The sequence below is a fragment of the Cicer arietinum genome, chromosome 1, assembly GCF_000331145.2.
Source record: "Cicer arietinum cultivar CDC Frontier isolate Library 1 chromosome 1, Cicar.CDCFrontier_v2.0, whole genome shotgun sequence".
NCBI classification, from domain to species: Eukaryota; Viridiplantae; Streptophyta; class Magnoliopsida; order Fabales; family Fabaceae; genus Cicer; species Cicer arietinum.
This window is the reverse complement of record NC_021160.2, coordinates 46,533,020-46,560,710: the sequence shown is the minus strand read 5'-3', so window position 1 is coordinate 46,560,710 and position 27,691 is coordinate 46,533,020. Positions and strand designations below refer to the sequence as shown.

Sequence of the window (27,691 nt, the reverse complement as noted above, 5' to 3'; positions counted from 1 at the left end):
TGGCACTTTAAATTAAACACTATTATTAGAGTAGAATATAAGTTACGATCGATTATTAATTCATTTGGTGATTGATTGTTTGTTTATAAGGGAGCACAAACGCAGCTTCCACGAAAGTAGGCTCCACAATTGTGCTGTGAAAATCAAAATATATAGCGCAAACACTTAGCGACATTTTAATCAAACAAAATGCAAATCTTGGTTACGTGTCGTCACCATGACATAGACTTTAATCGAAATAAATAAATTTAAATTAAGGGTTCCGTCTAGTCGAAATGGTTACTACCAAATATGATGAATACGGATTCAATTTCTTTTTCTAAACAATTGATATATTGCAAATATAAAGTATTTGGTATTTTGTAAGTATTTCTTTTATATATATAGAAAAATATTATGGTAAGAAGATAATACTCCTATTCACAATAGAGAGAACATTAAAGTTTAAACAATATATTTACGTAGTTTTAATTACATAAGTGAGACTCGGACTCGAAACATATGAATTTAGTGTTTCGTACATGATATTTTAATCGCACAAATCTATTATATTATTTTATTTATGGTGAATTGCTAATTTTATTTCTAAATTTATAAAGATTAATATTAATTAGATAATTATTGAGAAGATAAAATATGGAGTGTATGATTTTGGCGAGTGCACATCTTTGTTAGTAAATGGAAGTCCTACTTGATAGACTAACACAATGTGATCCACTATCACCATTTTTTTTTCTTGATAGAAATTTTAGGTTTGAATGTTATGTTGTGCCTTGGATAGTCCGAGATTCTATAAGTATGTTTTGGTACATGGAGTGGTGCATCAAATTATTCTATTCGGTGGGTATATATTTAACCTATTCACAAAATTGTCGAAGACGATCTTGTCAGCGATTTTTAATAAATTAGTCAAAGACGTGATTGAGAATGATAAATATTCGTCTTTATTAATTTGTATTGTTAAAACAATATTGAGATATGGAACAAGAATTAACCAACAAAAATAGAAGCCAAATAATTGCAGAGAAAAAAACGAAAACGGAGAACGTTTTTCATTTTTGCTGAAAACGGATAACGTTCTTGAACAGAACATAAAACCAAAAAATAGAGACCGTTTATTGTTCTCTAATCTGCAGTTTTGAAAACTAGTTTTCTAAATCAAAGTAAACGAAAATTAAAGAAAGATAAGAGAAGAACAACACCAAGATCTTTACCTGTTCAGTCTCAACTGGTGAGATTTACGTCACGGGCAAACAAAAAAGATTAATCCACTATAAATTATTGAACTTTACAAAATTAAGGCATTCTCAAGATTGATCTCCTAGTATCTATCACTATTTATGAACCAGCAATACTAGCATTTTGACTCAATCTTTCTTTTTCTCCCTTGATCTTTCTTATCTGAATTTCTATGAATCTCGAATTGCATATATCTCTCTCAATCAACAATTACCACTTGTAACAACACATTAAAACTTACACAATGCATTTACAACTATATTATTTAAAGACAAACTTCTTAACTAACTATAACTAATATTGTCTTAACTAAATTCAGTTATAACCAACTAACTCCAAGTTGTTACTGATTTGAGACACACTTCCACAATTCTCCACCTTGACTCAATATTAGAATAATTCAATCATTGACCTTGTTGTCATTGCTTTAGCTTTACTCTTTGTTGAAGCCAACTATGTCCAAACAATGCTTGAACTTAGCTTGTGAAAGTGATTTGGTGAATGCATCAGCTGGATTGTCCTCAGTTGCAATCTTCTCAACTGAAACCTACTTTGAATCATTCACATCCCTTATGAAGTGATACGTAACATCAATGCGTTTAGACTTATTATGATATACTTGATGCTCGAATAAGTGTATATCACTTTGACTGTCACAATAAATTGAAACACAGTTCTGATTTATTCCTAGCTCACCAATAAGTCCTTTCATCCAAAAAGCTTCTTTAACACCTTGGTAAGCGCGATGAATTCAACTTGAGTTGTAGAAAGTGCTACCACCGATTGTGTAACTGCTCTCCAACTTACATCAGTCCCATATAGAGTGAAAACATAACCAAAAATTGATTTTCTAGCGTCCATGTTTCCAGCATAATCCGAGTCGACATATCCTTTGATTGTTTCCTTGTCATGATGAGTCTTTTTGAACTTTAAATCTGTTATCAGTTAGCCATTTAAATATCTCATAATCCATTTAAGTGCCAACCAATGCAGTGCTTCTGGATGTGTCATAAATCTGCTGACAACATTCACAACATAAGCCAAATCTGGCCTGCTACAGATCATTCCATACATTATACTGCCAACTCCACTAGCATAAGGAATGGTACTCATTCTTCGTCTTTCCTCATCAATTTTAGGTGAGTCTTGCATAGACAATTTGTAATTATGTCCCAAAGGAGTAGTAACTTATTTTGCCTCATGCATTCTATATTTAGTGATAACTTTCTTCAAGTAGGCAGCTTGAGAAAGAAATAGTTCTCCCTTCATTCTGTTTCTTTTAATATCCATTCCTAAGATCCTCTTGGCTTCTCCAAGTTCTTTCATATCAAACTCATTTCTAAGATCAACTTTGAGCCTTTTAATCTGGTATTTATTTAAACTTGCAAGAAGAATATCATCCACATAGAGTAATAAGTAAGTTGGAGAACATTCTTGACTTTCCTAAAAAACTGGAGAATATTCTTGAGCTCGAGAACATTCTTGACTTTCCTCTTTCAGAATGTAAATACAACTGTCAAAACTACATCTTTGGAAACCAGTTCTTATCATGAAATCATCAAACTTCATGTACCATTGTCTAAGACTTTGCTTTAGGCCATACAGTGACTTTTTAAGAAGACAAACTTTGTTATTGCCTTTAGCAAATCCTTCAGGTTGCTGCATATAAATGGTTTCTTCCAGATCACCATGTAGAAATATTATTTTGACATTCAACTGCTTTAATTCCAAGTCTTGTTGAGTTACAATTGAAAGCAGAATTCAAATTGAACAATGTTTTATAACAGGTGCAAATACTTTATTGAAATCAATTCATTCAAACTGAGAAAATCCATTTGCAACTAATATTGCTTTGAACCTTATCTTCTCTTTACCTTGAATGTCTTCCTTTCTCTTGAGCACCGATTTTGATCCAATTACCTTTTGACTCTTATGAATGTCAACCAAAATCTAGGTTTGATTTTTTTTTTTTCTAATAATTGTATCTATTCATTCATAGCTGTCATCCAAGCTTCTTTGTCTTCACTATTAGTGGCTTCCCTGTAGTTGCTTGGTTCATCTCTTTGAAGATCTTCAACAACACTTAAAGCATAACAAATTAAATCTGCTTCACTGTATCTCAATGGATGTTTGATAACCCTTCTTTTTTTATCCCTTACCAAGTTGTAATTGGTCAAATCTGTTTATTCTGCAGCATTATCATCAAGTGATGTATCAGTTATATCTTCATGATAAATCTCTTAATCTTCAGGTGGCTCCACCTCAATCTGAACACTCTCATCATTGTTGTTTGAAGCACTGTTAAATGGAGAACGTTCTATGTTTTTGCAATATTCTTCGTTTCTGCAGTATTAAAACGGAGAATGTTATGCAAACATAGAAAGATTAATCCACTATGAATCTTTGAATTTACAAGATTAAGGTCTCTTCAAGATTGTTCACCTAGTCTTCACTAGTTTTCTCTTTTCACACAATCTCTCTTTTTTCTCCCTGAATCTTCTTTCTAATTTTCTATAAATCACAAATTGCATACCCCTCTCTCTTTCTCAGCTTATACTACTACAACAACACTCAACAACTTGCATTTACAATTATAGTATTTAAAGGCACATTGCTTAACTAACTATAACAACCATTCTCATAATTAATTCAGTTATAATAATAATTAACTCTAAGTTGTTGATTTGAGACATATTTCCACAATTCTCCATATTGACTCAATACCAGAATAATTCAATCATTGTCCTTGTTCCCATGTACCAGATTTATGCTTTACAAAAAATAATTTATTTGAGGCATATCTTCACAATTCTCCATCTTGAATCAATATCAGAATAATTCATTCATAGCCTTTGCTCTTCAGAAACATCCCAAGACATATTTTGATCTCGAATCAGACCTATGCTTATTTACATTTGATCATTTCTTTTCAGTTCTTGCTTTAGTCACATTCAGACTTTCAACATGATTATCATTCTTTGTGGTTCCAACCATTGTTGCTCAATTCCCCACATACGACGCTAATTGTTAAAATAATATTGAGATCTGCAACAAGAATTAACCAACAAAAATAGAAGACAACCAATTGTAGAGAAAAAACGAAAACGGAGAACGTTCTTCGTTTCTGCTGAAAACGAAGAACGTTCTTGAACAGAACATAAAATCAAAAAACGGAGACTGTTTATCGTTCTCCTTTATGCAGTTTCCAAATCAGTTTTCAAAATCAAAGTGAACGAAAATTAAAGAAAGATAAGAGAAGAATAACCCCCAGATCTTTACGTGTTCAGCCTCAATTGATGAGACCTACGTCACGGGCAAACAAACAAGGTTGATTTTTCTTCTCAAGATTGATCTTTGCAAGATTAAGGTCTTCTCAAGATTGATCTCCTAGTATCTATCATTGTTTATGAACCAGCAATACTAGCTTTTTCACTCAATCTTTCTTTTTCTCCCTTGATCTTTCTTCTCTGTATTTCTATGAATCTTGAATTGCATATGTCTCTATCTCAATTAGCAATTACCACTTGTAACAACACATTACAACTTACACAATACATTTACAGTTATATTATTTAAAGACAAATTTCTTAATTAACTATAACTAACATTGTCTTAACTAAATTATGTTATAACCAACTAACTCCAAGTTGTTACTGATTTGAGACAAACTTCCACAGTGTAACCCATGGGTTCCACAAGGTTTGTTGTGTGAGTGATATAATAGACTATTTTCAAAGTTGTAGATAAGTATGTCACGGTGGCAAATTTGATATGAATGATGGTGTGGTGGGAGGAAGGTGTGGAGTTGGAGGAGAGATCTTTTCTTATGAAGGCAAGAGATGTTAGTAGAGTATGTTTTGTGCAAAACATTTTTTTTTTTGCAAATAGCGGTGGAATAATAGTCAAGAACCATTTATCTTGAATCAAGATTGATGATATGTTAAAAGATGCTTAAAAGGTGTTGATGGAGATCGAGAGTGATGTTTGCGTCGAGATACATGTATAATAGGCTCTTTAGAAGCTTAATGTTATATGATTAGCAAACGTCTGAACTATTTGAAAGAGTTGTACGCACATCGTCATTGGATCTATAACTTTAACATGATTCTGGAAAATTGTAAAATCTTATTTTAGTCGTGGTTTAAATTAAGATATATCATTTTTTTTTTATCGATAAGCAAATGTATCACTTGTTTATTATAAGATAAATCAATGGTGTGCAAAACCACTTGTTTGTTTGGGTGAATTTTAGTTTTTTCTCTTTTGTTATGCATTTCATTTTTGTAATTTGGTGTTAGTATATGACTTTGTATTATCTTTATTATTATTATTATTATTATTATTATTATTATTATTATTATTATTATTATTATTATTATTATTATCTTTTGACTGTATGGAGTATATTTTGTACGTTTAATTGCTGATCGGATTATTTTTGTTTTTGCTTTTTCAAAAATAAATTAAAAAATTAATAACAAATAAAATCTATTTAAAAAAAAAAAGAACAAAATTGATTACATTATATTCATCAAGAAAATTTCATAAATAAACTTATTGATAAAAAATGACTAATTTAATAAGAGATTTTTCATTCTATAAAGATTAAATAGATATATAGCAATGTCAGTGTGGCAAATAAATTTTTTTTTTTTTTTATAAAACAATGTGACAAAAAGTTTTAAAGCATACATCCAATCATATATTAGATATGTCCGTATGTGTAAAAAAAATTACACTGATAGTACAAATTAATTAAACTCTTAACAATCTTTTTTAGCTTTAAAAAAATAATGTACAACTTTTATTACTTTTAATATGGACCATAGATCCCGACCCTACATTCTCAACGACAAAAGTACCATTCTTTCACTCAATTTACCAAACCCTATCTAATTTGGTAGTATATTGTTTGCCTATCTTTATCTTATATAAGAAGCTCAAATTAACATACCCTTCTAGCACAAGCTACCAATTAATATTCCCTTCACTATCCCTAGCAACTTCTAATTGAAGTTTCACATAATATCCACTATATGGAATTAGATTTTGGCATGGACTTTGAGGATTATTTTCCATCCATGATTACACGTTTAGGGGCAGAAGGGTTTATAGGTGAACTTTGCAATGGGTTTCGTTTGCTTATGGATGTGAACAAAGGTGTTATAACATTTGAGAGCTTGAAGATGAATTGTTTCATGCTTGGTTTAGAAGTGAGGGATGATGAGCTTGTTTGCATGCTAATGGAGGGTGATTTGGATGGAGATGGTGCTTTAAATCAAATGGAGTTTTGCATTCTCATGTTTAGGTTGAGTCCATGTTTGATGGATGGACCTAAAATGTGCACCCATCAAGGTGTGGATCCTATATTAATGTGATGCAAATCTTATATCTAATTCACTCTCTCACTCTTTTAGCTAGCTTTTCTCTTATTTAATAGTAACATAACATTTGATCCTTTTAAGAGAATTGAGAGCTAGAAGAAGTTAGAGGATATGTTATTGTAACACTTTTTATAGGTTAATGTTAGTAAGTTAATTATTATGTTAGTGTTAGTTTACTTTTTGAAAATATTTTTTAGTTTTAAAAATTTGTGTTAATTTTATTATCTAACAAATGAAATAAAAGACTTTTGAATTGAACAATTGTTTGCATTTTTATAAACAACAAAATTATGTTTAATATTTTCATAAATGTATCATCTCAAAGGTTTATTTTAACTTAGAATGCAAACAATTGTTCACTTAAAAAGTCTTTTATTTTATTTAATAGTTAGTAAAATTAATATCAATTTAAAAAATAAAACTAAAAATATTTTTACAAAGTAAACGATTTAGTTTCGGAGTTTAAATTCTAGAGATCCAACTTAAAACTTTTTATGCTCATGTATTTATCAACTGAATTGGTAGAACCATTGTAACCTTAATTAATCATTGTAATTCAATGTTCTAAAAATAAAAGTATTTGTAACTTTCTTTTTCTTTGTTTCAAATGCAATCATGATTAATAATCGTTTATGAGAGATATTATTCTTTTCTAATTTCTAAATATATCGCATGACTTATTAATTTGCCAAACAATGACACTGTCAGTTCTATTCGTCGGAAAATTTATTGACTATGATTTCTAGAAAGTACAAAGCTATTGGTGGAACGTCAATTTGTGTTTTTGAACGTTCTTCCTTGCCTTTTTAGAAAGTTCCAAACAAGTTATGCCGTAAAGGGAAAAGTGCAAATTATTTTTAAAAACAAAAATTAATATATATATAGAGTCAATATTAACCATTGGATTAAATTGAAAGATTACGATAATTTATTTTTTTAATATTGCATTCAACCAAATGTCCTTTTCTTTATTCGACTCATTTCCAAAAACGTTTTGTTTTAATCTAAACCATGCATTATTTAATCAACGATTAATATTTATTTATCTCATATTTTCAATATATAAATATAAAAGTATTATTCAAAGCACGTGACATGTTAGAAATAATTATTAACCAAATTAATCTTACGTGCAAAAACTAAAATTATATACAATTGCAAATTCGTAGGAGTTGGACTCTCAAGCCTAAGCATTCTAAGGGGTTGCTCCACCAATGAATATAATCAAAAGCAAACGCTTTGATCAAATACCAAGATAAAAGTTTAACATAATCCACAATTTGAGCTAAATTATTGAAAACACGCTGATTAGGCTCTTTCTAAATTGTCCAAATACATACTAAGTAAATAGCGTGAACTTGTTGCCTTGTTTTCTTATTAGTATCAAAGAAACACTCAAATTGTTGAGCATGAGGGAACACATAACAATGTAGAATACTTGTAACCCCAAACATGTTAGAATATGAGACCACACTTTGTCACACAGTTGACAATGAAAATAGATGCAATAACGATTTCTCATTTTCACAGTCATAAGTAAATAAGATGTTATGCTCGTTGAAAACACCTCATTTTGCCAAATTGTCACAAGAAGGAGAATCAACTATACAATCCTCTACTAGACAATGATACACCCATTTTAATTGAACGTTGATCTCCAAAAACATGTTGTCAAGACCACTTGTCTGCACCATTTTCCTCCCAAACAAACATATTTCTTCTCCACCTTTGTCACTCCCCCCAACCGCCGACCCACGACCAAACATCTCTACATTGAGATATGTTTATCCACCGTCAAACTAACCAACCTTCGAAACCAAAAGGAGGTATCTCTACCGCTATCCACAACACGACTTAAGTTATTATAAAACTAATTGAGTTTTTCATCGAACTCCCTATCACAAAGCAAATTTAAATCCTTTCACCAACTCCAATCCCTATTTGAATTCTTCCCCACAACATTTTGTTGGGGAGTTCGAGAGTGCAAGAGCAATAACGAGTCAAATGTTTTATGATTCACAAGAGACTTTGACACTACATCTCCACCCAAAACCTTAAGGTATTAGGTATATCCAACATTTCATCTATTACTAGTTGGTGTGGGACTAACCACTCACACTTCCAGCAACATACTCCTTATGTGTGACTTAATCATATTGCTAAACTTGATCCATACTAGGATCCCACTCCTGCTTCCCCACCAAGCCAAACCATGGCTCTGATCTATAAGAGACTTTGACAAAACATCTCCAACCAATATCTTAAGATTTTAGATATATGAGTCACCTCTTTTATATATCCAACATTTCTTCCATTCCTAGTCGATATAAGACTAACCACTCACACTTGAATTCCAACACATTTTCCACCACACCATATTTTTTACCAACACTTTGAACCAAAGCCCCTATTGAATAAACCCTCAACCTCCACACTCATTTTCATAATAAAACAAAATTAAAATATCTATGAACCTTGAATCCCCTTTCCTACTATCATGATAAACCAACTCCCATTTTATCCAACTGATTTTCTTAGCATCCTTACCCCCCCCCAACACAACACACAAAAAATAATCTAAAATGAGATTCAATACGAAAAATGATACTTGACAGAGCTTTGAACAAAGAAAATTGGTATCGCAAATAAGATAGATTCCAACTAGAAAGTCTTTACCTAATTCGATCAATTAGAGGGTACCAGAATGACAAACACCGCAGATTACCACCAATAGATAAATCCAAATATTTAAATCGCAAAGATCCAACCCTACAATTGATTATAGCAGGAGCCGCAAACAACCATGCTCGATTTACATTAACACCAACCGATGAACATTTATAAAAGTTCACTTTCATACCTTGAAATTAATTCAACAAAATCTATCATTGGTAAATTTAATTCAAATGTAATTAAGAAGTGACGGTCGATGCACAACAATAAATTACTTCGTAAATTTATCATTTTTAGCGACTTTGAAATTTTATTCTTTTCGACTAATATATTTTACAAATTTAAATAATTGAATATCAATTTTTAGTAAAATAATCAAAGTATAACATTATTTGTTTACATGTATTAGTAAATGAAAATAATACGCTGGATGTAATTTAATAAAAGAGTGTTTCTATTCTAACACAAAATATGTTGAATAGTGCTTTATTTGAAATATTTCAAAGTGTAATGTTTTAGAAACGACAAGAGAGAAAGCGACTATTCTTCATATATATAACATGTTTCAAAAACGTGTTATTCAAAAACATTTTTTTTAACATCATTAAGAATGTGGGCCGGTGCGTAACTCGACTAATTTAAGTTAAAGGTTAAAGATTAGAAAATCAAGTTAAAATTTATATGGATAAAAAAAAATACTAATCATTGATTTCAGCTTTTTTTGAAAAACATCATTAAGAATGTATCCAAATGATGTTTCAAAAAATGTATTTAAATCATTATTCAAACTATAATTTAATAACAAAAACATAGAAAGAAATTGACTAAAATGTACTTTAATTCTTCATCACACATTTACATTGGTCGTGTATAAAATTATGCTTTTAAAAAAAATTATTAATAAAAATAAAACATTTTAAAAGAAATATTTGATACTATTTTTAATAAATTATTAATTTCAATTTAAAAAATACTTATATAAAAAAAAATTAGGCCACAAAATAAGTTAGGACGACTATGCCACGTATTTAAGTATCAAATTTTTTCTTGTCATAACTACCAAAACAACACAATTCTTTTTTTACGTAGAAGATTAAAAATCCAATCACATCATATTAAAAATTTAATTTCCAATTGAATCAAATCTTGAATATTAGTATATTGTCAATAATTACATAGAATATAATATGGAAACTATAATTATTGTCTAATGTAAACTAAAGAATAATTTTATGTAAATTATTTAACAATACATTGACTTGTTGCAAACATCTCAGAGTTTTAGTATATTCACATTCTTGAAAACCAAATATATAAACTATATATCACTATATTATAAGACACCAGTATCATAAAAATTAAAAAAAAGTAAGTGTTTCTAATTGGTATATTTTATAATAAAAAATTAAACTATATATATATAACTTTTAGATTATCTTCCTTCACCATACTAAGTGACGTGAAACTTGTTTCTAGATATGTATTTCAATAACTACAGCACATCATGCTCTAATCTTACACACTGACATGTGCAATGTTTTGTATCTTTTAGAAATAAATCGATGTATAATTGCAGCCTGAAAATGATTCGAATATAAAGATAGGATGCGTTTGTTAAATTTTAATAAAATAATCACTTTCTTAAAAATAAAATAAATACTTGTTAGTTACAATTTTTAAAAAGAATAAAAAATCTAAAAAAATAATTTAGAAATTGACTTTTTGAAAAATTAATTTTAATAGCTTCTAAAAAAAATTATATTTTAGAAATTTTTTTTAAAAAAAATATGATTTTTACTACCACAAAACAGCTTTTTATTTTTTAAAAAATATATCAATTATGAAATACCAAAATCGTTTTTTTAAACCCGTAACACCCAGACCCAAAACATCTTTTTTAGGAAAATAATGATATATATGACGGCGACTGCGGATATTAAAAGGTTAAAAGATCAAAGTATAGATTATAGAACAAACTAAAACTATTTAAAAGAAGAGAGAAAAAATTATTTTGAAAATCTATATTTTTCAAAATATGTCTAATATTAAACCTCTCAAAAAATAATTTAAGGATAGACCTTTATTATTTTTAGTAAAAATACATAAATTTTATGATAATTAAAAAATATATATTTTATCTAAATATACTAAAAATAACAAGATCAACTTTTGGAGCTGCACAACAATAGACAACGTTATATTTTGTAGTATTTATTTAACAAATGAATATATGAGGTCACACAGTTTATCTATGATGTAATCAATATAATGAGGTGGGGGAAGACGATAAATAAGAAGGTCCGTAGAAGAAATCTGTGAAGGTAGAGTGTAAAGTTTAAAATGAGAAGAAGCCAAAATCTTGGACCATTAATAATATATATAAGACTGGATCGATGATAAGTATAACTCATAAGGTACGTATATGACATTTGTAACATCCAAATAATAGTTACTATGTCATTGTCTCGGTCGTGTTAAATTATGCAATGATCTTTCATATTGCACTTTCTTTTTCTTTTTTTGATATATAGGTATCTTTCATGCGGCACATAAATTTGAGGTTGTGATCAATTTGTCATACCCAATTTTGTGAACTGCCTGACCTCTTCTTATCTTCTTCTTGAATTGAAAATAGTATATAGAGAGAGAGAGAGAAGGTATCAATAATTTATACCATATAATATTTTATCGTTTAATAAATTAAGAGGATGAATAATAACTATTTAATTAAAAAATTATATTATATAAATTGTCAATATAAATTTTTATATAAGTTGTTAATATAAATTTTTATATAAATTTAAAATTGTTTGATATATTGTTGAGATGCATCAAAAATAATTATTTAAATTATTTTATTATATGATATAAATTTTGATATACTTTAATAATTTAATAATGTATCAAATAATTTCATATTTATAAAAATTATTTATATGATATAATTTTTCATTTGCACAATAATTTTCTAAAAATATATGTAATTTCATCATATGTATATATATTAGTAAATGGTATATACTCATCCTTCTTCTACTACCACAGCTCCCAAAATAAAACTGTAGGTTCTTTTCATTTTCATATTTTAAAAATGAAAGTGATTTAAGGTTATTTTTTAATTTAAAATTATCCATTTAAGACTTTTGTTTCTTTCATTTTTTTTATATAAGTGATTTTCACATATATATTTAAATGTTATTTCATATTTTTATATGACTATTTCACCGTCTAAATATGACGTATTTGTTTTTGTTTTAGTGCGGCGCTTTTTAGTGTTATCGTCTTGGTGTTGTGTAATTTGTTTGATTCATATTTACAGAGTAACTTTGATCCATAAAAAATTGCAATTAATAAATTTAGTGTCGTTAGCGTTACATATCCTAATATTAGTATTTTGAACACTTCAACTTTATTATATTTGTATATGTATGTTTTCATTGTGTTAAATTGCAATCTTGTGCTATTTACATAGATCGATGTTGTGAATTTGTTCTCATATTCATCTTTTTTATTTAATTTAGCAACTTTAAATTTGTACTGTATCGATATATTTTATCAATTTTAAATGATATCTTTATTTTTTAATTAAAAAATAAGACATTAAATATATTATATAATAAGATATGAGAGCATTAAATATAGACCATACAACTATACATAAATGTTCATGATATAATAGCTCTCCATGCTTATTTAGATAGTTTTTGACTTAATAATATATAAACGACATGGATACCTTTAATAAAAAACTAAAATATGAAATTGATTTCAAAGATTATGTTTTAATTTCGATCTCCAAATATATATATATATAATTTTAAATATGCATGTAATCGCATGATTACGTAGAACAGTACTCGCGCAATAATTACACAATAAGATAGATTAGACATTATATATGTAAAACATTTTGAAATGTTTCAAAGGTGATTAATTGTACTACATGTGGGAAACAGAAGAAATTAAAAAATAAAAGTAAAAATTCTACGGAATAATATGGTGATAAAAATATCAATGAAGGGATATATTAAGAGAGAGATTATAGACTTAAAGTTAATGCATGTTACTATGTGATTTTAGACTAAGTACTCAATATTGTTATGTACTTAAATTCTACTTTGAATACTGATTATATGTAGTGTTTAACTATATGAAATTCTTCCACATACCTAATCTAGTGGTTTAATTAATTTGAAAAAATAAAATAAAATATCCTTGTAATTTTTTATATCACCACCTTAAAAAAGTGTAAAGTTTAAAAAATAGACAGCACACGCCCTCAAATGTCTGCATTTTCTGGATAGTGTTCTTAGAGAAAAAATGTTACTCCTAAATCTGACACAATTATGCTTTTATAGTTTTATTTTTAGATTTCATCTTCAAATGTGACCTGTAAAAATAAGACAAACAAAACTTCAAAAATTAACGTCAAAATTAGACAAAAATAAATAAATAAAAGATTACTAATCAATCATTTATACAAAAAATAATAAACATAAATCCCCTACTTCACCTCATTGTGAATATTTTTAAGTATGATAGATTTGTCGCATATTTTTGTGTTTTCTCTCAATTTCAAATGAGTAATCAAAATGCATGGTGATGATGGAAATCATACCTAAAGTATCTGTCGCCATTCCTTTTCATGTCACACTTTTTGAATCTTTTATATCTTGATTTTACTTTTGACTTTTATGCGGGTACTGCACTGTTGAATAAATAGACCTTCTGATAGCATGGTGACATCAACGGTTAGATTTATCTAACAGATCAAAACAATTGGAAAGGCAGCATGTAGTTCGTGGCCAAAAGTTAGGTTATATGTTTCCACTTCCAAAACGAAAAAAATCATAAATCTTTATACTATTATTTTCTTAAATTTATTACTGTGATTTGGATTTCAGATCAAATTTTAAACACTAGTTATTATTTAATCGAAAAATACAGATTTTAATTAATATTGTCAGATTACCTCAAATATTGTCCAAGTCTTAAATATAAATAAAAAAAGTAAATATAATTTTTTTCGTTTTAAATATAATCAAATATAATTTAATTTCATTCTAGGTAATGATGTCTATTTAAAAATATTTTTATTAGTTAATACAAATTTTATATATATAAAAAAACAATATATATATATATATATATATATATATATATATATATATATATATTGCTTAAATTAAAAATGTGGGAGATTAGATCCAAAAAAATATCAAGAAATATAATCAATTTAATTTCTTTGTTACAAAATAAAAGATCTTATAAATGCCTAATTTAAGTAAATACTAAGTACGATTACTTTTATACAAAAATAGTTGACATGACCAGAGACTTGTCACAAAAGAAAAGCAATGATAATCAATTAATCACCTACTATTTTTTCTGTTCGATTACTTTTTTTTTTTTTTTTTTTTTTTTTTTTTTTTTTTTTTTTTTTTTTTTTTTTTTTTTTTTTTTGATGGAGCGACTTATACTTTCGATTCGATTGATATTGAGTGTTGACGTTTAAGGGACACCTTGGACCTACGTTAGCCTTGCAGATATTATAATCTCTAATATGTTATGCATAATCAATCATGTCCCTCACACTTAAATATATTATCTCTTAATGTAAAAATATAATTTTATTTTTTTATAAAATGTTTAAATTTTTTTATGACTCATTTCTACCATCTTCTTTCGAAATTTTAAATAATTTTTTCTAACTTTTAAATATTTTAAAATTTTTGAAATAAAAAAATTGGTGCTTTCGAATTTTTCATACTTTCGAAATAATTTTTGAGTTTCGAAACTTTTGAAATTTTTTAGATTTGAAAACTTTTGAAACTTTCCAGATTTAGAAATTTTCGAAATTTTTTCGAAATGTAATCATTATTTCCAAAATTTGAAACTTTGATAAGTTTAAAAATTTAAAAATAATGATTACATTTCAAAAATTTAGAAAGTTTCTAAATATATAAAGTTTCGAAAGTTTCTAAATTTGAAAAAATTCGAAAGTTTTAAAAAAAAATTATTTCAAAAGTTTCAGCAATCTGAAACTTTTGAAAATCTAGAAAATTTCTATTTCGAATTGTCGAAACTTTTGAAAAAATTTATTTCAAACGTATGAAAAATTCGAATGCCACTTACTTTTTTTATTTCAAAAATTTAAAATTATTAAAAAATTATGGTAATTTTAAAGTTTCAAAAGAAAGAGTGGTAAAAAAATTAAAAATTTATAAAAAGACAAAATTATATTTTCATATTAATTGAAGGAGTAAAAAAACGGAGGTGCATGATAATGATAGAATACTTCATGCGCCTATATATATATGGGCCACGCCATGTTTAAAATTTGGAAACAAACTAGTATTCCATAGTGTCACAAAAGAAAAAATAGTAATCAATATAACACCTTTTAAATTCTTACTTCTTTTTTCCCCACTAAACATAATATAAATTAATGAAAAAAAGGGCATCATATTGTGAGTCAAAAAAAAAAATGGCATCATTGTTTTTCTTGCTAGTATAAAGACGTTGTCCTTCAACCGGTCCTGTACTACAAAATATCCGCATCAACTTTTCTATTTAGGAAATACTATATGTCACAAGAGATAAAATCATGAAAACATCATAAAGCATCTTCGACGAGAGTGAAAATGAGTTCGTCCGTCAGTTTGTAATTACTTAATTTTTAGTTTTTTGTGGATTTACAGTTGGAGTTGTGCCAAAGTGTCGTTACGGTACTGTCACGAAGGAACGGTGTTTCATAACAGTTACTTTTTATTTCTATCTACTTTTACAATTTAATAATAATATAATTATAACCGCTACATTTTATTAATTTATTAATAATAATAATAATAAATTTATTATTTTTTATTAATTTATAGCCGTTAACTTCTTTTTAATTTATTAAATAATAATAATTTTGTAACCATTAGCTTTTTTTAGTTAATATGCCTTTTTTTCTCCTTTAACTACGATTGTTAGCTAATTAATAGAAGCAATTTGTTACTCATACTTTTTCTTCACAATTTTTGTTACAGAAGTTTATTAAAGTTTTTATTAACGTAAATATAATTTTTTTAAAGTTAAACAGTAAAACATGAATGAGTTGATTTAGAGTGATGTGGCATAGTAGAACTTGAATCATGTTGAATTCACCGTTGGTGTAGAAAATGAGTGAATTGCACCTCATCTAAAGAACCCATATTGAGTTAACTGTTAGAGATGCTCTAAGTGTCGTATCATTTTTAAAGACAATCTTTTTAATTCAATGACTTTTTATTTGGCTTTTTACTCTGTTCTTGACGAATTCATGAATGCCTTTTTGCGACATATAGCAGTTCTCTTTCTATTTTATGATGAAAAAATTTACGCATCCATTAATCAAAGCTGATGGAATTAGATCGTGTACTTGTTGTGACCAATTCAAAAGTCTATATCTCATTTATCGAGCAAAATGGAGATATTCAAAATGATCAAACAATAACAAAGCAATATTGATCAAATATCAATACCAAAGCAACCAAGTCTGGCGCGCAAATTACAACATATCAATATTACATTTGAAACGATCAGAGTATCTGGTTGCATCACCATGTGACAACTTTCAAGTTTAATTCTTGGAAGTTAGAAAACCCTTTTATCTATATGCCAACTTGCAATCTTCCATCTGAACCAAGCCACACTTGACAATAACTTACGGCTATTTGGATATATTCTCCTAAATTTTGGCATTTGTACTCTTCCATGGTCTCCAAAGAATAGTAGACATTTCCTATCATTGACTAGGAAAGAAGAGACTTAAAACCATGCCTTATAACAACTTCCATATGCTAAGCCAAAAACATTTATGATGTTTTGAAGATATCGAACCACTTGATTCTAATGACAAAACAATCTGATCTTCTGTGTTCTTGAACATGTGTATTTCTGTGGATTTAGTATAAAACAAGTTGTGAATCGACTTCTGTAAACTTGACACTTGAGAAGCATAATGCATCAATATTAATGATCATCCTCTTGTAGATTTTGATCACCATCCTCGTTAAGCATCTCAACATTATCCTCATGGACCAAACAAATATTACATCAAGTATTTTGAAATAAGTAGAAACCTTTCATCTATAAGATAAACCTTTGAGATTAGAGGATGACCATTTATTAGATTCATCCTCTCATATGAAAAAATGAGAACTAGCATAAAAGGACAAAAGCGTTGCTCAAGACTACACGAAGGGAAAAAGAAAGAAATGTGACAGCACACCAGTCCCGAATACCAAGGTCGTGAGCTTAACAAGAATCTTCTCATTTTGCATAGAACAAGAGGATAGTCCTGTGAGATCCCCCTCTCTGTATGACCAACTCAATGAGGATCAATTGCAAACACATACCTTAGTTACTCAAACTCAACATTATTCTCTTTATCTTATCCACAATTATCTAATCAAACCATACAAGATATCATCCTTCTGGAGTGTGTTGAAACTCATTTTCTATCGTAAGTTTATCTTAGCAAACAATAACTAGATATCAAACAAATTATACATTTCCTTACTTGCTTTTCCTAGAGATTTCTAAGAAAGTTAGTTGGAATGAGAGTGTAGTCATGTTGAGGCTAAGAGCATACAATTTGTAAGCCATGTGTGCTAAGAAAATACATAGCTGAAAGTCACAGTGACTAATCGTAAGTTTGAAGACTAGATTAGCCCACATTGGTTGAATTGAACCATGATAACTTCTTTGTGTGAATCTTCTAAAACTCCACTCTTATCATATTGCATACCAAACTCACACACTAACTTATATCTTAAATGTTTTATATTGCTTCCACTTGTTCGAACTGTTGAAGTTGTGGGATTTTAGAGAAAATGAAGAGAGAAAATAATAAGGGTTTGAATATTATTGATAATAGCCTAATGCTAATTTTATTACAATAGACTCAATACTAATCTCTATTTATAGAGAAACATAGACTAAATCCTAAATTAGGAATAAATCATAATAATAATAAGAGATATTCTAAGATTCTCTATGATTATAAATTGGTCATAGAAAATAACTCAAGATACTCTAATATAATATAAAAGATATTATAAGATATTTTCTAATATTCTAACACTCCCCCTCAAGCTAAAGCTTACTAAGCTTTAGCTTGCTACAAGAAAACAATGTTTTGCTCTGCAAAATAATAAAAAGGATGGAAAAGCAACTCAGGGATGCAGGTGAAGTCGGAGAGAATTGCTATAAATATAGCTTAGCCAGACAGCCGATATGATCATCAGCCTGAGAGAAATTCATGGCAAGCAATTGAACAAAGCGAGGTCCGTTCTTCTAAAAACTGCATTTGGAAGCTTTAAACCAATAATATTGGAGAGGCGTGCTTCAAGGAGAGAAAGGCAAGGCCAGTACATCTGGGACAAAGATGGGGCCAGTGCATCTGGGACAAATTGTCATGCTAAAGTGTGAGTCATAAAAATAAAAGACATCGTCAGAATAATCATCAATGGGAAAATAAGTCATCACTAATATGATTCATCAGTGGGAAAAGGGACACCACCGGAATGATCATCGGTGGGAATAGAAGCCACTGTTGTAATCTATTAGTAAGAACTAAATTGCATGACAAACACCAAAGAGGAAGCAGCGCGACTCTAATGAAACGAAGCCATAATCGACAACCGAAGTGAGAAAATGCATCCAAAACAGGAGAGACAGTGGTTGTTTCGGAAAACTTTTCTAGCAGCGACGACAGGCAGCAGCAGCAAACGGCGGCGGCGGCAGTAGCAGACGGGGCAGCAGCGACGATTGTGGACGGAAGTGATAGTAGTCAGAAAAAGGAATGATCATGCTAGAAAAGAGAAACTAGGATTATATTCCCAAACTGTTGGGAACTTAGCAGCGGAACAACGACAAGATTGTTCAAGGAGGATCGAAATAGGCTCTGATACCATGTTGAAGTTGTGGGATTTTAGAGAAAATGAGGAGAGAAAATAATAAGGGTTTGAATATTATTGATAATAGCTTAATGCTAATTTTATTACAATAGACTCAATACTAATCTCTATTTATAGAAAAAGATAGACTAAATCCTAAATTAGGAATAAATCATAATAATAATAAGAGATATTCTAAGATTCTCTATGATTATAAATTGGTCATAGAAAATAACTCAAGATACTCTAATATAATATAAAAGATATTATAAGATATTTTCTAATATTCTAACACGAACTATCCTCAACTTAATAAGGTTCACTAACCATCCTTACTTCAAGTCTTGCTTGAGACAATAAGTACCGGAACACAAATTTAAAAGGGTCGCAATAAAACCTCTTATTCTTGTGACGTTTATTTCACTTCACCGTCAAGCATTATACAGTTATGCGTGCATACAACAAAATAGTGTCTAATATTTTCCTCACCAAACAAACAACTATAACAAAATCAAGGGGTATTAAACTTTATTTTTCCTCAAATGACCAAAATAGTGTCTGTTATTTTCCTCACCATCCTTCTTGAGATAAGATAATAACTGTATAACCTATTAAACTTGTTTTTTTTTTTAACATGTAAGTGCAAATACTAACTACCAAAAGAAGAAACAATTAAATGCAATCTCCAGAAACAGAATCAAGGGGTGACCAAACTGCCGCTAATAGTCTGCCAAAAACGACCAACAATTAGAAAATCAAATTTCACTTTCACAACCAGTCTATATGTGCAAACAAAATAAATTGAAAAGGAAAACGAAACAATTAACAAGGCAAATTTAAAGTATAAACATATATGCTTTTAGGACATGATCTAATTCAATGAAAAAACAATTGATCTACAGATTTACCTTTCAAAGTTGACTGTTAATATATGCATGATAAAAACAATCCACAAGAGCCTAATTGAGTCATTGTCACATTCATGATTTGCATTCATTGAGAAGTCACGCACTTAATAAAGAAAGGGAAACAACAATTTTATTTTTGGTTTCTCATAGGTTCGCTCTACTAGAGGTAATTCTGTTTGAGGCATTGTCATACATCAAATGTGGGTGTCTCACCCATCCAAAATTCAAATTATGGTTCGCCATGTCGTAGAAGTCTAACCTCTTCAGCTAGACTCAACCTCCGTTAATAAGGGAAACAACACTTTAATCTACGACATTCACATTGGTTTTTCTGGACTCCAGGCTGAAATTGAAATTGAAAATAAAACAGATTTCACAATTGATCTCATTTATACATTTATTTTTAATTCGGATTTAGAATAGCAATTCATTTGTATTTCAATTTTGAAACAATAAATCACAAAAAAAAAAAATTACTTACGGAAATGTTTGCAACAACAGTATCTACAAGAATCTTATTATTACTTCAGTGGAAGCCCTTGCAATCCTTAAGGAATTCAAAACGCTCGATCCAAAGTCGCTACACTTCAAAACAACACAAATCAGTTAGTGCAAATGAGGATTGCAACAAACACATTTGTAATGTTGATTAAAGCTTTAAAGAGAAAGGATTTTCCCATGAACCATTGGGTTCAGATTGCTCCTCGTTGTTGTGGGTTAACAAGGAATTGTAACTTCGAGTTCATGAAAAAGAAGGTAACTGTGTTGCACACGTGTTGGATAGACAGATTAGTTGCACACGTGTTTCAATTAAATACACGTATGTTCTGGATGCACCCCCTATTTCTATTGTACCACTAATTTAGGCTGATTTGGGTCATTAATCAATATACTGTTTCTCTTTTTCAAAAACAAAAAACATATTCATAACTTTATTTTTCATTTTTTATTTGATGTATTGTTAATATGTAATTGGTTGTTTTGTATAAAATAATTTTATATTTAGTGTTTAATTTTTAAAACAACCATAAATTGTTATATTTTTATCGTGATAAAAGTCTTTTTTTTAAATAACTAATTATACAAATTAATTTTTATGAAAAATTAATCAAATAATTTTTTTGAAATACTTTTTAGATTATTTTTTATATGCTAAATTTTTTTTTCGAAAATTATAATAAACAGATAAAAAAATTCTTAAATTATTTTTTTAAGAAATTCTTGTTTTTTTACAAATTCGTAACAAATAGACTCTAAATTACGAAAATCTCACGATCCTTTGTGACACTTTCTTTCCTACTTTTGACCACCTTTCTTCTTTCTATATTTAAAATTTATAAGTCCATTATCCTTAAAGATGGTGGAGAAATGTACTGCGCACCCCCCCACTTTTACCTGCCACCCCCCCATAATTTTTTATTGACCAATTTACCCTTTTTATTTTATATAAAATTTATCAGTAAATATATTACACTATTTTCTCACCCCCACATTCGAAAGTTTTTAAAAAAATTCTATTAATCGAAAGTTTCAAACTTTCGAAACAATCAGAGGTTAGATTTCATCAACACATTCGAACCTTTTGTGAAAAATACAAATTTTCGAAATGCAATTTTCACAAAAATCACAAAACATTTGAAACTTTGCTTAAGTATGAAAGCTTCGAAACGTGCATTTCCTGAAACTTTCGGAACTTTGCTTAAGAATGAAAGCTACGAGGCATGATTTTGGATTACACATTCGAAGATTTGGTTAATGCTGAAACCTTCGAAACCCAAAACACATTTCGAAACATTGCTTGAAGCTGAAAGTTCCGAAAGTTTTTTTCCAGCAATTTCGAAAGTTTAGATCAATGCCAAAGTTTCAAAATTTTGATTTTTTTTTTTAAATTTATCATTATTTATATATATTATTTTTTATATTTATTATTATTTATATTTATTACTATTTTTGAAAACAGGTATGAGTAGAGTTGAGGTTTCTGCCTCAAGGAATATAATAGATTCTACGGACAAATTCATTACCGATCAGGTATTAATATTACTGATAATCTATCACGGATAAATTTTTTATTATAACTATATATTTGAAGTTTTATTTGAAACATATTTTGTAGGTATTTCCTTCACGAGAATCTGTGTTTGAATGGGCAAAAACCATTGGAAGAGAAAATGGAATTTTAATTGTCATCATTCGTTCAGATAAAGCAACCGGAAAGAGGGGAAGAAAAGACAAATTGATTTTGGGATGCGAAAGAGGTGGAAGATATAAATCAAAATCAAAATCAACAGTGACTTGTTCTCATAAGGAAAATTGTTCGTTTACTCTCAGATGTATACCCTTAAGTGTCGGTGAAGGATGGAAAATTAGTGTTCGTTGTGGAACACATAATCATGATCTACTTGATACTGTAACTGGTCATTCTTATTTGGGGCGTTTAAATGAAGAAGAGAGGAAATTTGTCAATGACATGACAAAGTATAAGCTTGCCCCCAGATTCATCCTAAATGCTTTGAAAGAGAGAAATAAAGTTAATCTGACAATTCCAAGTCAAATATATACACACCTAATTAGCCCAATAAATCTGTCTTATACACACCTAACTGCCCCAAATATCAAATTAAAATTTTTTATAACAGTTGTGTCCATAGATATGCACTAATGTTGTACTGTGATCTATTGTTGTAGCATTATGGGAACATTTTCTTCGGATTTAGCCAAAGTTATCAATCATGCACAATATCAACACCAACTAGCATAATTTCAACATAAAATATTCAAATTTAGTAAAAAGAACTTCAAAACTTAAAATACTTAAATTATCCTTAAAACCAATAAATTACTTACAATTTATAGTTTAAGGATTTGCATAATTAAATATAAGAGATGTGAAATAATTTTTATTTTATGTAGCATTTTAAGTTTTTTTAATAAGTTTTTAGAACATATTTAAGATTCTTACTTTTGTTTGATTCAATCATACTTAAGATAATATTTTAAAAATAGAATTCGATCGGTCAATTCGACCGGTTCAACTAAGAACCATACAATAATCAGTTTGGTTAAGCCAAAAAAACTATTAGTCAATAAAAACTGAAAAAATTTAGTTTGACGATTGGGTCATTGAACCGAACCTAGCTAGTTTTGAAAAACATTAATTTTTTTTTTTAAATAAAATTAATGTTTAAATTAGAAAGAAAAAAAAAGACTATTTTAAGTTTAACTTAAAAAAAAAAACTTTATTTCCCTCAAACTCTTATTCCTCTTGATCCACAAGTCATATGTGATTGATTGGTTGCTTCATATGAGTTAATGTTAAAATTTATATTATGAAAACTTATATTTTTTTGTAAATTTTAATGTAATTGTCATAATTATTGAGTATTTGTTATAAATTTTATGAATATTTACTTATGAAGTTCATGATATTTTTATATATTTCATGTATTTTATTATTTATTTATCGAACGGCTCGATTGTGGTTTAATCAAGTGAACGATAAATTAGAGGTCTCGTCGGTTTGATCGCCGATCCAATTTTTTAATCATTAACTTCAAGTCTCTTGACATAAGTGTGAAGAAGTGTTGAAAGTTTCACATCAAACGAGATATAATCTAAAATATATTTATATATATCATTGAGAAAATGCTAATATTATAAGTTGGTTATGTAAATATAAATTGGATCAAATATCAAAATCTAAGAAATCAAAGTGTAAGAGAATTGCTTTTAAAAATAAAGAAGTAATGCAATAATTTATACAACTTTGTTTTTCTTAAAGACATCATCCGTTGTAGTCTAGTTGGTTAGGATACTCGGCTCTCACCCGAGAGACCCGGGTTCAAGTCCCGGCAACGGAATTTTTTACATATTTTTAAAATTTATGTACAGAAAATACGCTCGAAAATCATTATACTTCAAACAATACGAATCCTTACACACTTTTTTTTTTTTTCTTTTAAATATAATCCTTATTCCTTACATACTCTGGATCAAGATTTCTAGAATTAAAGAAAAAATGTTGGACATACAATAATTTGTTTAATTCCTACAATATAATCATATTTTTAAGGAAAAAGTGGCAACAAGTAAGACAAGATTAGAAGATGATAGCAGGCAATAAAAAAAGTTCCAAAAAAGTTTGCACATACCCTTACTTCTACTGACTGTCATGACCTGCCCTTTGGCTTCAAACATATAGTCTGTTTCCCGCAGCCACTGTGCAGCCTTACTCTTACTACATGGAAAAAGAAACTTTTCATTTTTACATGCATCTTGTTTTTTATTTTAAATATTTTACTACTATTTATTTTCCCTATGCTAGCTTTTATACCCTTATTCGGTGCAAGATGCAAATGCCAATGTTTGAGGGTCTTTTAGCATTAAGATCTATTTTGATGAATCTTTTTTCACGTTTTTTGGAGCACTCTCTATAGGCATTATATATTACTACATGACTCCCATAAACGGCATGACAGAGATGCCAGCATTTGTTTCAGCACATAGAACATATAAATTAACTCTAGAACAGTAATTAATTAAATTACACCCTTCAAAATCAAATACCAGTACTATATTTGTTTATTGTATTAAACAAAAATAGTGATCACAAGCTGGAAAGCGTTGACACTTTTTTTTTTATTAACTCTATGGAATGAAACAGTTGCTAGGGTTTATTAAAAGCCCAGAAAGTTTATACCATTAACTTTTTTGGTTGGTTCCTTCTTTATAAATAGTTCTAGCCTTCTTTAGGTATATTTATTTTTGGACATATGCTATTATGTTCATGTGATCATATACATATAATAATAAAATTTTAATTAAGGGGATGTTTGGATTAAAGATAAATTTGACAAAATCACGTAATAATTTTAGTAAAAGGTACAATATTTTAAAACTTTAACAATATAACAATGTCGCCTAGATTTCATCAAAACTATAATAAATGAATATTTGAATTTATAGTGAATTTGACTAAATTTCGCTTAACTATTACGATTCTGCTAAAGTCAACAAAATCACGTTTAATCTGATTTCGTCAAAATCACTTTAAGTAAACAAACACTAAGATTTAAGAGTGTAAAAAACAAGGAAAAAAGAAGAAGAAAAAAAAACATAAAATGACATATCTAATTTATGAAGGAAAGAGAGGGAGGGGTTTACTAAAGGAGGACATACATAGAAATATTGTGCTAGGTATTAGTTTGAACAACAAAAGGAAATAAACAGAAAAAAGCTGTACTTGAGAAAACCACAATATTAAAAAAAGGGGACCCTCTAATATGCTTCTTCTATGTATCTATTTTATTAGGTATAGTGTCAAAGCTTGAGAGACAAATCAATAGAATTAGAAGCAGTTGTAGTAGTATCTCCTCCATAGGCTGTAAAAGTGATAGAAGAAGAAGGTTCACCAAAGACTATTGTGTTTGTGTTTGTAGGAAATTCTAGCTCCTTGGAAGTAGTGCCTCTGCCATCTTTTCCTGGGAAAAATTCATATTCCATGAAAACTCTGCCACTCCCTGATGAGTTCCCCCTCCTATGAACCGCAACAACCTCCACACACTCAACAAAAAAATAAACACACCATCAATTTTATAATAAAACTCACCAATAACTTAATTTCAAAATTAATGTACCACCTAGACTTAAAAAATTATTAATTATAACAACTTAGTTTATATACATTTTCAATGTAACAGTTTTTCACATTATTAATAAATTATAATAATTAAAATATTTAATTTTAATTATGACTATTTCTAAAATCACACATTTGTGACATGAAAATTAATCTTTAATTATAAATATAATCAGAAAGTATGAAATTAAATTTTGAGAATTAGAAATTACTAAAATAATAAGTAATATATCAACATTAATTTGTCAAACAAAAAAAATTAAATCAAGTATTGTATTTCTAGCATAAGCACAATGAAATAAATAACTAGGTATGAATTCTACCTCATCAAGATTGTGATGAGTTGGATAAGCAGAAACAACAGTAGCATCATGCCTGACCAGTTTGTTATAGAAATCACCATTTTCTCCAACAAAGTTTGGGGAAACATGTTGAGGCACAAATCCAAGAAAATCATTCATATTAGACCACATCCCCAAAGGCATTTCTCTTCTTGTTGCATTTGTTCCTCTTATTACATTCTCTTCGTTCAAACGTGTTTTCTAACACACACACACACACACAAACTCACATATATTAATATAAATATTCCTCAAAATATTAAAATCAACAAAAAACAGTAGGGAGACATAAATAACAAAAACTAGGGAAACATAAATTATAACATTTGTTTTTGTGTAAAAAACCACATTTTTTTAATAACAAGCCGTTATTGAGCTAGCTTCTTATAAATTTGTTTGACATCAAAGATAGTAAAAATTCATAATAATAATCTAATTAATATACTAACATATGTTGTTTAAGGATTTAAAAGACTTAGCATTTGTCTATCAAGTTGTAAAAAAAACATTTGCCTATCAAAAAATAATTAACCATCTATCTTTATTTTATTAATTTATATATACACATACTAATGTAATGAAGAACATTAAAAGAAAGTATACATAGAAATATATGTCTTATTAAATACCTTGAGGCAAAGATCAAAACATTGAGAATTGATATTTGACATTGAAGAGAGGTTTTTAGAGGTCTCAAGCTTGTTGTTGTGTTGATTAATATTAGGAACAAGCCATCCAGCACCAACATTATGATTTTTGTTGTTTCCAATGAAAGCACCAAAAACGTTGTTGTTGTTGTTGTTTTCATTCATCATCATTTGTTGAGGAAAATGAAATGACCCATTTGATGAATATTGCGCATTATACCTCAAAGGATTAACACTGTTGTTGCTATTACCAAAGTGACACTGATGATGATGATCAAGATGAACAATACCAGAAGCTTCAGCCATTTTCTTCAAGGTTTCTTGAGCTCTCATTCTTTCTAACTGTTCCACACCTAAACCTCTTTGTGGTGGTTTCTTTGGACCTTTTCCATTGCTTCTTCTACCTCTGTTTTTTGCTGTTCCTTGTTCAACATAAAGGGGTTTCATTGTTTCATCTTCATGGAAACTAATGGTTTTTTCAGAAGCCATATGAAACTGTTTTTTTTTTTTAAAAGAGAAAGTGTAGTGAAAAAGGTGTATGGTAAAATTAATGGTGTTTTTGGTGTATATATAGAGAGAGTGAGAGAGTTATAAGGAAAATGAGGGTGTGAAATGGTGAAAGGACATTTTGGTATACGTGTGTGATGTTTTTGGTGATTCTTTCTGTTTTCTTCTTCTTCCTTCCTGTCTTTTGCTACTTCTACTCTCCTTCATATAAACCTCTTTTTTGTCTTTTTCACTTTTTACTTCTACTTCAATTAATTTAAGTTTTTTTTTTGTTAGGTTTTCAATATAATCTTATCAACATGTGCACAACACATTACACTTTTTCATTACTTTGAGATTTTAACTTCTTGTATTTCGTTTAATCAATATTACACAATTTATATTTAAAGATAATTCACAATTAACAATCTTCACAATCAAACATATCA

At 28.6% G+C, this 27,691-nt stretch overlaps 3 protein-coding genes, 1 long non-coding RNA gene and 1 other non-coding gene across 6 annotated transcripts; 2 read left to right on the top strand and 3 right to left on the bottom strand.

Annotated features, from left to right (window-relative positions):
* Nucleotides 1–1,672: 1,672 nt before the first annotated feature.
* On the bottom strand, nucleotides 1,673–2,391 carry LOC140918979 (secreted RxLR effector protein 161-like). The gene is made up of 3 exons (XM_073364139.1): nucleotides 2,263–2,391; nucleotides 1,972–2,157; nucleotides 1,673–1,786 (listed from the first exon to the last, which is right to left on the bottom strand). Exons 1-3 carry the CDS (start codon nucleotides 2,389–2,391, stop codon nucleotides 1,673–1,675), a joined length of 429 nt encoding a protein of 142 aa, XP_073220240.1.
* Nucleotides 2,392–6,275: 3,884 nt separating this feature from the next.
* On the top strand, nucleotides 6,276–6,617 carry LOC101495375 (calcium-binding protein KRP1). The gene has a single exon (XM_004487585.4). It carries the CDS (start codon nucleotides 6,276–6,278, stop codon nucleotides 6,615–6,617), a length of 342 nt encoding a protein of 113 aa, XP_004487642.1.
* Nucleotides 6,618–16,753: 10,136 nt separating this feature from the next.
* Nucleotides 16,754–20,932, bottom strand: LOC105852285 (uncharacterized). Of its 2 annotated transcripts, XR_012162403.1 has the most exons (4): nucleotides 20,612–20,932; nucleotides 20,131–20,473; nucleotides 18,847–19,949; nucleotides 16,754–18,726 (listed from the first exon to the last, which is right to left on the bottom strand). It is a non-coding gene; the product is annotated as an uncharacterized lncRNA (long non-coding RNA). The 2 variants fall into 2 exon arrangements; XR_001144117.3 differs by having other exon boundaries at nucleotides 16,754–19,949; nucleotides 20,612–20,922.
* A 2,985-nt stretch (nucleotides 20,933–23,917) lies between these two features.
* Nucleotides 23,918–23,990, top strand: TRNAE-CUC (transfer RNA glutamic acid (anticodon CUC)). The gene has a single exon. It is a non-coding gene; the product is annotated as a tRNA-Glu (tRNA).
* A 1,337-nt stretch (nucleotides 23,991–25,327) lies between these two features.
* On the bottom strand, nucleotides 25,328–27,358 carry LOC105852312 (uncharacterized). Its single transcript, XM_073366806.1, has 3 exons — nucleotides 26,739–27,358; nucleotides 26,092–26,310; nucleotides 25,328–25,692 (listed from the first exon to the last, which is right to left on the bottom strand). Exons 1-3 carry the CDS (start codon nucleotides 27,243–27,245, stop codon nucleotides 25,450–25,452), a joined length of 969 nt encoding a protein of 322 aa, XP_073222907.1. The 5' UTR covers nucleotides 27,246–27,358; the 3' UTR covers nucleotides 25,328–25,449.
* Nucleotides 27,359–27,691: the final 333 nt, after the last annotated feature.